General features: G+C 33.9%; 1 protein-coding gene across 15 annotated transcripts in view; it reads right to left on the bottom strand.

Moving 5' to 3' along the window:
* The window catches only part of GPHN (gephyrin), a 621678-nt gene that overhangs the window by 606021 nt on the left and 1983 nt on the right, over positions 1 to 13674 (bottom strand). Inside the window, exon 2 of one of the 15 annotated variants that reach the window (XM_078448108.2) lies at positions 5391 to 5462. The exons of the other annotated variants lie outside the window; for them this stretch is intronic. Within the exon in view, the coding sequence (XP_078304234.1) occupies position 5391 (1 nt within the window). The 5' untranslated portion in view covers positions 5392 to 5462. The remainder of the gene's footprint in view (positions 1 to 5390; positions 5463 to 13674) is intronic. 15 annotated transcript variants of the gene reach the window in all.

Here is a 13674-nt window from a genome sequence, read left to right as displayed (position 1 = left end):
ATGCTCTGAGCTGTTAGTGCAGAGCCTGACACGGGGCTTGAACTCAGGGACCACGAGATCACGACCTGAGCTGAAGTCGGACACTTAACTGAATGAGCCAACCAGGTATCCCTTACAGTTACTTGCTTTCATGTATGTAAGTAGACCCTTTCCAAAGGAAAAATATACTCACTTAGCCAGCTAGATCAGCCAAATCAATCCTGGAAATCAATGAGTAACAGCACAGTAAGATAACTTTCATATTTGATTCTATATTAACAGTGGCAAAGTGAGATAGTATATACTAAATGCTGCTGTCCCCTACTCAAAGCAGTAAGAGATTATTATGAATATTCAAGATACTGAACTAATCCCAGTCCTTACTTTAGTCTACTCTCCAAAAAATGAAATATCTGTAGGCAGATAGCTGAAGAAAGGAGTAAGTTAGTCCTGCAGTGGGGAAACAAATTATTTATGAAATTATTTTATCTTAATAAACAGATGGTTAGGGAAGAAATAAGTAAACTATTTTAGGATTACATATTCAGCATCATTTTTCTGTTAACTGACCCTGCTCCTGTCCACATGGTTGGTACAGCATAACCTCTATCCTTTGATCACAAATGACTGGTCCAGGACAAAGTTCTTCCTCAAAAATTTTAGAAACACAACTGTGAAAATAAAGTCAGTCCTTCTCTGGATGGCTGAAATGCGAAGATATAAATAATATAGAAACTGTTGATGGCACTGTTTTTTCCATTGTGAAAAAGGCAAATCTGTGGTGAAACAAAATAAAACTTACAGAACAAAGCAAAAGTGAAAAACAGTCCTGAGGACCTTCAAACCCTAGATCCAATATTCCTAAGGCTTCATCCTATACTTAGGTTTTATGAGATTAGACACCCCATTATTCTTATAACAAATTTCCTCTTTACTAAAGCTAGTTCAATTTGAACAATTCTGCGATAGACAGTTACTTTGACGACCCCCAACTAACCACTCTTCCTAGTATTCCTAGTCTCTTCCCACGGTGACTCTGGGCTAGTGCTGTGACCAATAAAAAATGGTGAAAATGAAGCTGTGCCAGTTTCAGGCCTATTCCTTAATTGGGCTGGCAGCTTCTGCTTCCTCCCTCTCATAATGCTTGCTCTTGGAATGCTTCTTGGAACCCAGCCATCACACCATGAGGCTAATGAATCAGCCATGTGGATAAATCCACATGTAGGAGAACCAAGGCCCTGGACAACAGTCCCATTTAAGCCTCCAGACGACTGCAGCTATACCAGAACCCCAACTAATGCCACCTACAGCAGAACCACTGAGTTAACTTGTAGAAATGTGAGAGGCATTAAACTGTAGTTTTAAGCCACTAAGTTTTGTGATGGTTTATAAATGCAAATTTTAACTAACATAAAAGTTCAATTCACATACAAGTAATTTGGAATTATACTTTTCTAACACAGACTATGTCTTGGAGCATGGTTTAGCAAACTATGGCTCTTGTGCCAACTCTGGCCCACAATCCATTTTTATAAATAAAGTTTTATTGGAATACAGTTGTGCTCATGCATTTACATATTGTTTATGACTACTTTCATGCTACAAAGGCAGACCTGAATAGCTGTGACAGAAATCATATAGTCCAGAAAGCCCAAAATATTTACTATCTGGCCTTTTACAGAAAAAGTTTGGTAAATTCTATCATACAGTACTTGGCAAGTGTTTTTAATATATAAATGACTTAAAATGTAAACCTACTTTACAACTAACTCCTCATACTCAAAGGATGGATGACACTATAAATATTTAGTGGTTTTAGCCTCACATAATGTGAAGCAAATCACATGCTTGCCACATGCTGAATGTTTGTGTCCTCCGAAAATTCATTATGTGAAAATCAGTGGGATGATGTTTGAAGGTGAGGCCTTTGGGAGGTGATGGGGTCATAAGGATGGAATTAGTGCCCTTAAAAAAGAGACCCAGGGACTTCCCCTCCCACTTTTGCCATGTGAGAAGACAAAGAGAAGATAGCTGTCTATCAACCAGGAAGTGGACCCTCACTGGACATCAGATCAGCTGCTGGTACCTTGATCTAAGATTTGCCAGCCTCTAGAAACATGAAAAATAAATTTCTGTTGTTTATAAGCCACCCAGTCTATGGTACTTTATTAGAGCAACCCAAAAGGACTAAGACAATATTGAACTGGTCTGTATTGTTTGTTAACAAGTCAGACTACAGTCAGACTAATATATTAATCATGGGCAGGAAAACAACAGAGTAATAAAATCAGATCCATAATTATTTTGCTTATCAGTTCCTACTATGCGGGTAGGGGATCTCCATTTCAAGTTTCTCATATATTAGATATGACCCACTTCTGAATTGCATTAAAAATCAGAAAAGCATGAATGTTTCACCACAATGTATAGTTGACAGGGTTTTTTTCCACCTAATAATACTTCCCAGACCGATCTGCACAATGCTGTAAATTCTACAGATTTTCTTTTGGCATCTGATATTTCATAAGCATTTCCCCCTTTTTATACATAATATTCCTTTGCCTTATACCCCAACTAATTGTTACTTCAATCCAAGCACAATCAGGCCCAAGTCTTGGCTCCTTATCCCTGGGGCTTACTCTTTTCCTCATCTACCAATTAAAAATCTCTCTTCTACAAATCAACAATCATCTATGTAGTTTTATTTTACTATTGCTTTACCGCCCTGTATTACTGCATCATTTGTATAATATTTAAAACTTTTCTACTTTCTTTACTATAGAATAGAACTCCATTAAATTACCCACATAGGTAGAGGCAGTTTTCTCCACAGATCTTAATAAGACTTAAAGAATATCAGAAACAGTTTCCCATCTATACCTTACTTTAAATGTATATATCAAAAATCTCAAATTGTCATTAGTTATTACACTACAAATACCATCTTCTTACCCTAACAGCCCAAAATTTAAGATAGAAAATAAGAATTTAGATCAAGACAACCCCAGTATAATAATAATCTTTAATGCTGCTCCTAAAAGAAGATAATACGAAATAGTGGAAAAACAGCATGAAGATAAACCATGACTAGATCAGTTATCTAAAAGATGTATTAGTGGGGTAGCAGACTGGCTCAGTCAGTAGAGCATGCAACTCTTAATCTCAGGGTCATGAGTCAAGCCTCACATCACACAAAGCGCTTACTTAAAAATAATAATAAAATAATAATAATAATAGCAGTTATATTTATGGATTTCCATTACCATGTTTATAAAGGTAATTACATTCAAAGTTATTACAATAAACAAACATTTAATGAGTACTTATTATGTGGGCATGTTCATTAAATGTTTACAGTTATCTCACTTATCACAACAACCCTCTAGGGAGGGCATTGGTATTACTCCCCATTTTTCAGATGAGAAAACCATAGCTTAGAAAAGTTAAGTAACTCTAAAAATTTAACTTCATTTAATTTAGGTATAAACCCAGGTGGTCTAATCCAGAACCCACTATTCCAAGTATCTGTGTGATCCTAAAACAATAGTGTTCATTAGAATTATAGGTCTTATTTTTACAACAGCTTTATTTTAAATATGTAAGCGAAATATTTACAACTTTTTGCAGGGGAGGAGTACTAATCTTGGCTTTCCAGATCTTGATATATATCTGTTAATTAAAGAAGAAAAATGTAATACTTCAATACATCCAAATCACTAACATTCTTCTAAGCTTGACAGTTATTACACTTACATGTATGTAATGTTTATTCCAAATCTTAAGCACTTTGTGATTTGAACTCTGTAGCATGTGATATTGAAGGAAATAAATTGCACATATTATGCAGTGGAAGTAACAGACATTTATTTCCATTTATATTTGGTATGAATGTCAGTGTCGATGTCTAGCAATTTTTCCTATTTGAAGTAAGGAAGGCATTTCAGATCAATAATTGTGCTGTCAGTAACAGATTGTAGATAACATGAATACAAGCAATAATAGAATGGTAAATATGAGGCATGTTCTGAGTTTGAGATTAATAAGATTTTAGAGCTGAAGGAGATTTTAGAGAGCATCTCTTCAACTTCACACTTCACAGATAATGATACCAAACTCCCACTGGAAAAATCCGAAACAATTTGATCCAATGTTCTCTCTCATGTAATAATAATAACAAAACAAGATTGCTCTTTCTAGTTTTCGCTATCACAGATTTTCTGAATAATATATTCAGTCAATATTTTAATACAAAAAAAAAGAAATGGGAATTGGTAAGCAATTGAATATGTGTGTGTGTGTGTGTGTGTGTATATACACACGTATATATACATACATATATATATATATATATATATACACAAATCCAAACTAAAAGAATCTTCATGGTGGAGATTATTATAGGTAACCACTATTTCTACAGCAAAAAGCTAAAAGAATAAATATAAGGGTCTTACACGGACTTCCAGAAGACCATTTATAGGGGGAAAAAAAACACAATTTCCCAAAGAAGTATTGAATTCTGGTGTGCCTTGAGAAAGTGTTCCATTCTCAAAAAGTTTTAGAAACACTAAAGTTCAACAGGATCCACAACCATAATATCACTCATGTCTTTAATATGCTAATATGCTTTAATATACTATGAATCTCCAAAAAAAGGGATGTTATACAGCACTTTTTTTCAAATTTATTTGAAAATAAAAACCTCTTGGGGCGCCTGGGCGGCTCAGTCAGTTGAGCGTCAGACTTCGGCTCAGTTCATGATCTCGTAGTTCGTAAGTTCAAGCCCCGCGTCGGGCTCTGTGCTGACAGCCCAGAGCCTGGAACCTGCTTCAGATTCTGTGTCTCCCTCTCTCTCTGCCCATTCCCCACTCCTATCTGTCTCTCTCTGTCTCTCAAAAATGAATAAACATTAAAAAAAATTAAAAAAAAAAAGAAAAGAAAAACCTCTTCACACCATACCTATTGTAATATCTCCCAGAGAAGTGTTGCTAGAACAAAATTTAGAAAACACTGGGAGAGATTGTTCATAGGAAAAAAAGACTAAAGACCCATAACTGATCATAAGTGTAAAATAAAGTAACGTAAAAAGGCTGTTGTAAAAACCAGTAAAATCTTACTATTACACGTATATTACTATTCTAAAATGTCATTACATAAGCATTCTTAAACACAGCATGAAGAAGTGGAAGTCAGTCATAGTTAACTGACAAATCAATTAGCCACTATTGATATTAAGGGGTCCTGAGTTTAGCCCACTAATTCTCACAACTTAACTTGCTCCAGTTTGAATTTATAACTATCTGCCAGAGAACCCTTTTCATGGAAGAAGCAGGAGAAAGAGGAAAAGGAGAAAGCAGGAGAAAAAGGAAAAGATGTAATAGACTATATTCTTAGGGAAAAAAAGTACTCACTCTCCTAGTCATAATGATTGGTTCAAAGAAGGACAAAGGAGCAACTTGCATCATACTCAGGAAAACAAAGCACTGAAATGAAGAGTAAGAGTTCATGATTATATTAATTCCCTGATCACACTGCTTGAAATCCTAAAATCAATTCTTCCTCTATACTCCTACATAGCTACGTAAATTAGTAACTTCCCATTTTCACTTAATTTTGAGCTAGGTACCTGTCATTTGCAGTAAAAGGGTACTAATCCACATATGTAATTCAAGAAAGAGATCTCAAAAGAACCAGTTAAGTAACAAAAAAGATCATACCAAATGAAGAGGAGAATATTAATTATAATTAGTACATTATTTTTGGAAGGCAAGTTTCTAATTTCTATCAAAATTTTAAAATTCATATACCAATGACCCAAAAAGTCTAGAGTAATTAATCTCACATTTAAAAAAACTCACAAATATGCAATGATAAATGTACAATGTTACTGTCTACAACATTTGTCACAGTGAAAAATTAGAAATCTCAAGGTTCATCAATTGAGGATTGATGATTAAATACAGAATAACCTATGAGTGATGATTAAATACAGCATAAAAAGAAAAATTTATATCTATATGAACTAATTGTTACATGCCAAGAAGTATAATGTGTTAAGAGCTTACACTCTAGGAAGAGACTACATGGGTTTGACTTGCAGCTTGGCCTTTAAATTTTGCCCATCAAAATAATTTGAGCAAATTACTTAATCTTTCTCTGCTATAATTTCCTCAACTGTAAAACAGTGATACTATTATGAGGATTAAATTAATAGGCTCTATGACAGGCTCTAAAAAGCATTTTACATTTGGTAAGCTCTCAAAAAAGTTAACTATTATTATTTTCACTAATATGAAAACATGTCCAAGACATGCTGGAAAGGGTGGTAGGTGCAGAATACTATGTATGAGCAAAGATCACAAATTCAAATGACAGAGCTAGGTAAAGAATATAAATAGGTTCAGTGGGAATTGAGAGAAACTGGAGAACACATGCTCTATTTCCAGGGGACAACCACTTAACCAATTATTGTCATATGAAAAAGAGGTTGCCATGTTGCTGAATCTTAAAAAGTTAAAAATATGGGTTTATATGAAATATATTTTTAAAATATTAGAAACACACTTTTTTTGTAAAAACACAGCCGGGGCCTAATGAATCATGTGTATTGGTCAGTTATGGCCATTGGTCTGCCAATTTGCAAACTCTGATGTAATAAACATATGCTTGTATACAGAAGAACAAAAATAAAAATCTTTTTCTTATTTTTAAATGTTTATTTTTGAGAGCGAGTGAGTGGGGGAGGGGCAGAGAGGGGGAGACAGAGGATCTGAAGCAGGCTCTGCACTGACAGTAGATTCCCATGGGGGGCTTGAACTCATGAACCATGAGATCATGACCTGAGCTGAAGTCAGATGCTTAACCAACTGAGCCACTCAGGCACCCCAAAATTAAAAATCTTAAAAATGATTAACACTAGAGAGAAAGAGACTGGGAAAGTAGAGTGGTAGGGCTTAATTTTACACTTTACCTTTCTGAACTGTTACATATTTTACAATAACACAAACATACTCCGTAAGTTTTTAAAATTCATTAACAACATGCTAAGTATTCAGAAGCTATCCCATTTGCAACTAAATTCAAATGTAACTACTATCATGGAGACATCAATGCTATCATAGCATAATTTTTTAAATTTGCATTAGGATCAAAATTCACTATTGACTCTTAAGTGGAAGGGAGGAAAGGTGATCACATTTTTTTTTTTTTTTTCAACGTTTATTTATTTTTGGGACAGAGAGAGACAGAGCATGAACGGGGGAGGGACAGAGAGAGAGGGAGACACAGAATCGGAAACAGGCTCCAGTCTCCGAGCCATCAGCCCAGAGCCTGACGCGGGGCTCGAACTCACGGACGGTGAGATCGTGACCTGGCTGAAGTCGGACGCTTAACCGACTGCGCCACCCAGGCGCCCCGACATTTTTAATGTTTCATCCTTTTTGTGTCTGAAAATAGTATTTACCCTATTCAATTTCTTATGTCCAAGATATCCAAAAGTTCTTAACCTGAATTAGACTTTAAAGATCATTAATTCTAAGTATACTTTTTTCTTACTGTTTGTAAAAAAAAAAAAAAAAAAAAAAAAAAAAGAACTTAACAGTACATTTCCACTTAGCACTCAAGCTGGTCTCTTCCTTTCATGAGTTTCTGCATTTTTATGAACATTTTCAGCATCAGGCAGACACAATTAGCCGTGATCCTGAAATGTCAAAGTACAAAGAAATACGTAAATTTCTTTTAGTCTTATAGTAATAACCATTCCTTCTCTAATGCCCTCAACCCAAAAGTGAAAACAATCATTCTTTAGACCTGCAAGTCTAAATGGATATGCTACCATATTTAATTCTTAGCAAGGTAGTTTGTGTGCTTCCCAAGGGTATAGATTAGAAACTAGAAGGTGAAGGGCAACTTATAAAGGCCATAAGGATTAAATAACATGCGCCAAATGCTTAGAACAAATTGAACATGTTTATACCATGTATATAGGCCTGATAATTGTTAGCTATAATTACTTAAACCTGATTGAACAAAAATAAATTATGTTCAACATCTTCTGTTAGAAAGTAGGAAATATGTAATGGTTTAAAAATTTGTGTCACAGATGGCTTTACACGAAAAGTTTTGATGTTTATACTTAAGTAATCTACATCAAAAAGAAAATATAGAAGCACTTTATTCCTTGAAATGCAACATAAATGAAGCATGAATTTGTCAATATCCAAGTTGACTAAATAGCGTGTTCCTATTAATGCTAAAATAGAAGCTCCAAAAGGACTAGGACTGTATTTGTCTCATTCACTATTGTATCCCTCACTTTAGCACAGACCCTAGCACATAGATGTTGAATACTGAATACATTATTTCCTTTGTTCGCCACATTAACTCTATTAAGTAAGCACAATTACCCCCACTCAAAGCTAAGGAAACAGAGGTAAAATGCAGTTAAGTGTCTTGAAAGTCATAGAAGACGTAGAACTTTTGATTCCTATTTTATGCTATTTTGACCATCAGAACTGACCTTCAAAATAACATTTTCAGAATTTCTTCAACCTATAAATTTTTCGTTTTTTAAGATGACATTTTTAAAAATTACTATAAAATTACTCTAAAGTAATCCTCGTAAGACTTGCCCATCAACTAAGAAGCAACTAAGATATCAAACCTGATAGTATAAAAATGTTTCAAATACACATTATTAATATCATCCTCTTACTAGCAATATATAGAAAAATACTAAACCCCTGAACCGTCTTCTTACTAGTAACAGTGAAGTTCTGGTTAACCTAAGTGTTTTTGGGTAGCTGCTTCCTAAGCCACTATATAAATGTCACACCACCCAATTTTTTTATTATACATCTCCTACGCCATTACTTCATTAGTAGGTGCTACAACAAAAGGACACAAAAGACGTAAAGCACACAATCTTCTGTTTTAAGAACTTTAAAACCTACTTTGACTAAGATGTTTATACATGAAGACATTACCAAACTGCATCAAAGCAACATATGATGAGAAAAGGAAGATTATTAAATATACACTCCAAGTTAGACATATATGGTAGGCATTTTCACATACATTATCTCAGTTCTTACAACTCTGTGAAATAAGTATTGCCATCCTCATTTTGGAGAGGGAAACTGAAATTCAGAGAGATTAAATGACTTCCCAAAATAAAGACCAAATCTGGGTCTGAAATCTAAGTTTGTTTGACTCTAAAGTACTTTTGTCTTTTTTTAAAACTATACCTTGTAGCCTCCCACATATACATGATTACAGGGTATAGACAACATTTATAAATACTGCAGGAAAACAAAGACATCATTGTAGAGAATAATTTCTAGGATTTTGTTGAGGAAGTAATGCTTGAGCTAAGTCTGAAATTAAGTATAAGACTGAAACTACTGATAACAGAGGATTATCAATGTCACAAAAATTTTTCAATGTTTATTTACTTTGAGAGAGACAGAGCATGAGAGGGGGAGAGGCAGAGAGAGAGGAAGAGAGAGAAAACCAAGCAGGCTCCACACTATCAGCAGAGTCCTACAACGTGGGGCTCAATCTCACGAGTCATGAGATTGATCATGACATGTGGCAGAAATCAAGAGTCTGAAGTTCAACCGAGCCACCCAGGTGCCCCAACACAAAAATTTCCAAATGAAAAAAAATCTAAATATTTTTCCTTCAGTTTATACTGACAGGACTTAACCTCTAAAATTTTATCTTTTCTTCTGTTTCTTATTCTCTTGCATTTTTCTAACCCCTCCCATCATGATTTTCATTATGGAGACAAAAAATATTAACTAAGTCTGATATCCAATATTTCTCTTTCCAGTTGTTCAAGATGCTAAAGTATAGAAACATTGCCATGAGAGTTTAAAGTGATCTTAGAGAATGACTCCTTCTGGTTAGTGGTAAGAAAAGCTAAGAGTTAAGTAATATTACAAAACTTTACTGGCCAATCTAGCATCAGAAAGCCAGTCTTCTAGTGTTCTTCCCATGACCCAGTGCTCCTTAAATTTTTGGTGTCAAAGGACCAATAACAGAGAAGATTGATGAGGTCTGGAGCTATAAAATGGGTTGACTTGAAATTTCTTTGAAGTTTCTAATTTTATCTTAACAATTCATGTGAATTCTACATTCTGTTCCTAATTTACACATACTTAAAGCGGTTTAAATTATACATTGTCAAGTAAAATTGATACTAAGACTTAGTAAGACTAAAATTGATTCTAAGACTTAGAATCCTTAAAGAGTATCCCTTGACACAATATCATGTACCCAATATGAAAAGCAGGACACAAATTGTATAATGCCCCTTTTTACCACATCTCATTTCCTTGCCCCCTTATTTTTCAAATTAGGAATTTTTTTTAAAGCACATAGTAAGTTTAATTCCATTCTTTCAAAATGCATACTTACTGGAAAAACTGTAAAAATAACTGGATTGTTTAATTATAAAATTTAAGAAAGTTTAATTAAAATTAATATATTGAACACAAATTCACTTATGAATTCATTGAACAACCTGGATAGAACTTCTACATGAAGATACTTCATTAGACTTTTGCTTTTGGGGTGGTTGCTCAAAAATTAAACAAGACTGCATGCTATCCATACTAACTACAGTCCCAAATACTTTTGAGCAGGTTAAATAATCTTTTCTTCTTCTGTGGTATCTTCTCTGCCCAGATGTGAAGGAAAAAAATCTCTTGTGGTTTTATTGCTTCTTTTTTAGGATCTTTTTTTTAACAGCTCAAATTCCAAATATGTTTCCTTGTTCTTCAATCCTATTTACAGGAGGAAAGTATAAGTTTTGTCTATTTTACTGAGTGTTTCACAAAGTACTTTATTCACCTTAAATACGAATGTATCACCAGTAAGAATAAAATTAGACTCTTATTCATTGTTTCTTCCCCAGCAACATACTGTTGATTCTCCACACCTCAGTTAATGTCAAATAGTCATACACGATTTTAATATACTTAAAACTCTTAATATATAACAACATAGGTACTGCTAGCTTATAAGGTTGTTAGCCAGTGATGATAGTATATTCGTTAGAAATTAATGATTTCCTACTTTAGCTAAACATTTAATTCTCTAATACGTTGATTTCAACCAAAAATTCGTGGAAGAATGACCTAGTTTGAGGAATAGGATTCTTTTTAACAATGGTCATACAGATCAATATTGGTATGTTTGCCTGAACACAAAATTCCATTCGGTAGAATTTAAGTTTAGTTTGCAATACTAATTTGCCTAGTTAATGACAACACCGATTCTCAAAACAAAGATATATAAACATCAATAAATAAGCTTTACAGAAAATATACAAGGATAAACTTGAGGAATGAAATAAATGCTTCAACAATTCTAGACTTACATGATTATAATCTCCTCGGTTTAGAATCTGTTAAATATTTTGAATGACTTTATTTATGAACGACTAAAATACTGCCTATATGTAATATATTTGGTGTTCTACTTTACAAGTAGTTTTTAATCTCTATTATCTAGTCTTATATTTGTTCTAATATCTTCAACTGATTACAGATCTCTATTCTCATTCTCTATATTATATAAATGCATGCATTCATTAGTTTCCTGATGTTTCTGTGAAGCTTTAACAGAGAACTAGTGTGCTCCCTGGATAAAGAGTTTATTTAGAAATAGAAAAAAGTAGGTGAAAAGTGACACATTAATATATAATGAGTTTGCTATAAACCTAAAATGTTTCCGTGATAACCAATTTTTATGTACCTAAATGTTCCCATTTTCCTGATAATAATCAGCATAACTAAAATAGCCATGTCACACTAATTATTATAATCTAATTTTCAAGTCCAAAATGATTCAAGACCATTAAGCAAAAAGAAATGCCTCTGCTAAATATTTTCCTACCACTGTTTCAAAATTCTAATATTTGATGAGAATTTCAACAGACTGCATACTACATCTATTTGCAAAATTCATAGCCAAGATGAAGACTAAAAAAAATACAGAGGATGAGAAGTTTCAAAGTATACATATGATTTTAACAGATAATAAAAAAATGTCACAATGAAAGTCAATTAAAGACTTGAGAAATGACAACACAATTTCACCAAAATACAAACACATTGTAAAATGTGTGCATAGGTAGACAATACTTTCAATCACCTCTTTAAAATAGATAAAATACTTAACATCATTATCATGAAGCATGTAGAAGATATTTTCTAAAACAAGCTCTCCGCCTCTAAGAGAGCCACAAATTATAACTCATAAAAATCACAGTTTTAAGTGTGGCCTCTTAATTCAATTTTTCTTAAGTATGAAGTCATAGTACTAAGTTCAATAAAGAAAACTTTTACACAGTAAAACTGCAAAACTTTAAGTTATATAAGACACAAAATCACACAACATAGGTTCATTTTTGTAGGGTTTTTTCTTGCACAAAATCACATGGAGTATCAAGACCACAAATTTTAAGCTGTCTGTAATAAAAATCCTCTATTTGCAGACTGAGAACTTGTGTTCTTTCCTCTGATTCTTCTGTTTCCAGGCTCTGTCGAAGTTGAGTATAACTTTTCAAGTAAAAACATAAGTTATTTCTGACTTCACATGTCCATTTTATCATCACATACTATTGTCCTCCATTACCATTTCTTCCAATTCTGAAACTTCTTTTTCGTTCCTTCAGCTATATCCTTATTCTTGACCCTAGACTTTTCCCCCTAAACTACTGTACCTCATTTTCATGAGACAGCTTCTCCAGATTACTGTTAATTCCACTGCCAAAGTTTTCTCCTTGACATCTTGCCTGTGCCACCTACCTATTCCACCTAAGCTTTTCAAGGTCTTTGCATTTCATTTTTATTCTGCTCAAGAACCTCATCCTCACAATATATTCATTTATAAGGTTGCCACTGACTTTCAACTCCCCTTTGAAATGCCAGTTTCTTCTTACCTTTAGTAAATGAACCAAATTCTCCCTTCAGATAGTCACATTTGCTCCTAATTCATCTGGGAATGGAATTCCTTTTACATTTAGCCCTCAAACACACCGTAATTTATTTAAATAGTAGCACAATAATTACATACATTGTTTCTTTAGTTGTTTCCATACCAGTATTATCCCTATTGTACTGTAGGGATAGAGATAAGGGCTGTTATCTTTCAAAGCATTCTGTACACCTATCTACTGTGTCACTTTACCCAGGTAAGAAGATTCACTAAATAAAACTATTAGGGAAAGCTTAAATTAACAACAACAAAAAAATACGTGTTTTTTTTTTTTTTAAACGCTATGGTTTAACTTGAAAACAGCTTTGACCTTTCGTTTCCATGAACAGCTGAAATACTTTGGATTCTATTAAGCTTCACTCTTACTACTCTATCATTTTTCAAAACCGGCTGGACTGTAAAGAGCAAGTTGAAGGCTGATAGAGGCTGTACATTTTTACACCCGTGATTAGATTCTTTGAAAATCAGCAGTGTCAACTCTAAGAATTCTGATACAACTGAATCTTCACACAAGGCAACAGTTTCAGCACCAAAAGAAGAGAACAGCGCATCATCTGCTTTGGCGGGGGGGTCCCTTCCCCGCAACTGGCTTACACTAGTTTCTCTATCCCAGGGGCTTTCCATTAGGAGAATTCAACCAACCAGCATTAACATCTGGAAAGAATACCACGGCAAGGCAACCCTTTTACT

This window comes from Panthera onca, chromosome B3, assembly GCF_046562875.1.
Source record: "Panthera onca isolate mPanOnc1 chromosome B3, mPanOnc1 haplotype 2, whole genome shotgun sequence".
In the NCBI taxonomy this organism is placed as follows: Eukaryota; Metazoa; Chordata; class Mammalia; order Carnivora; family Felidae; genus Panthera; species Panthera onca.
This window is presented reverse-complemented; position numbering and strand designations above follow the sequence as displayed.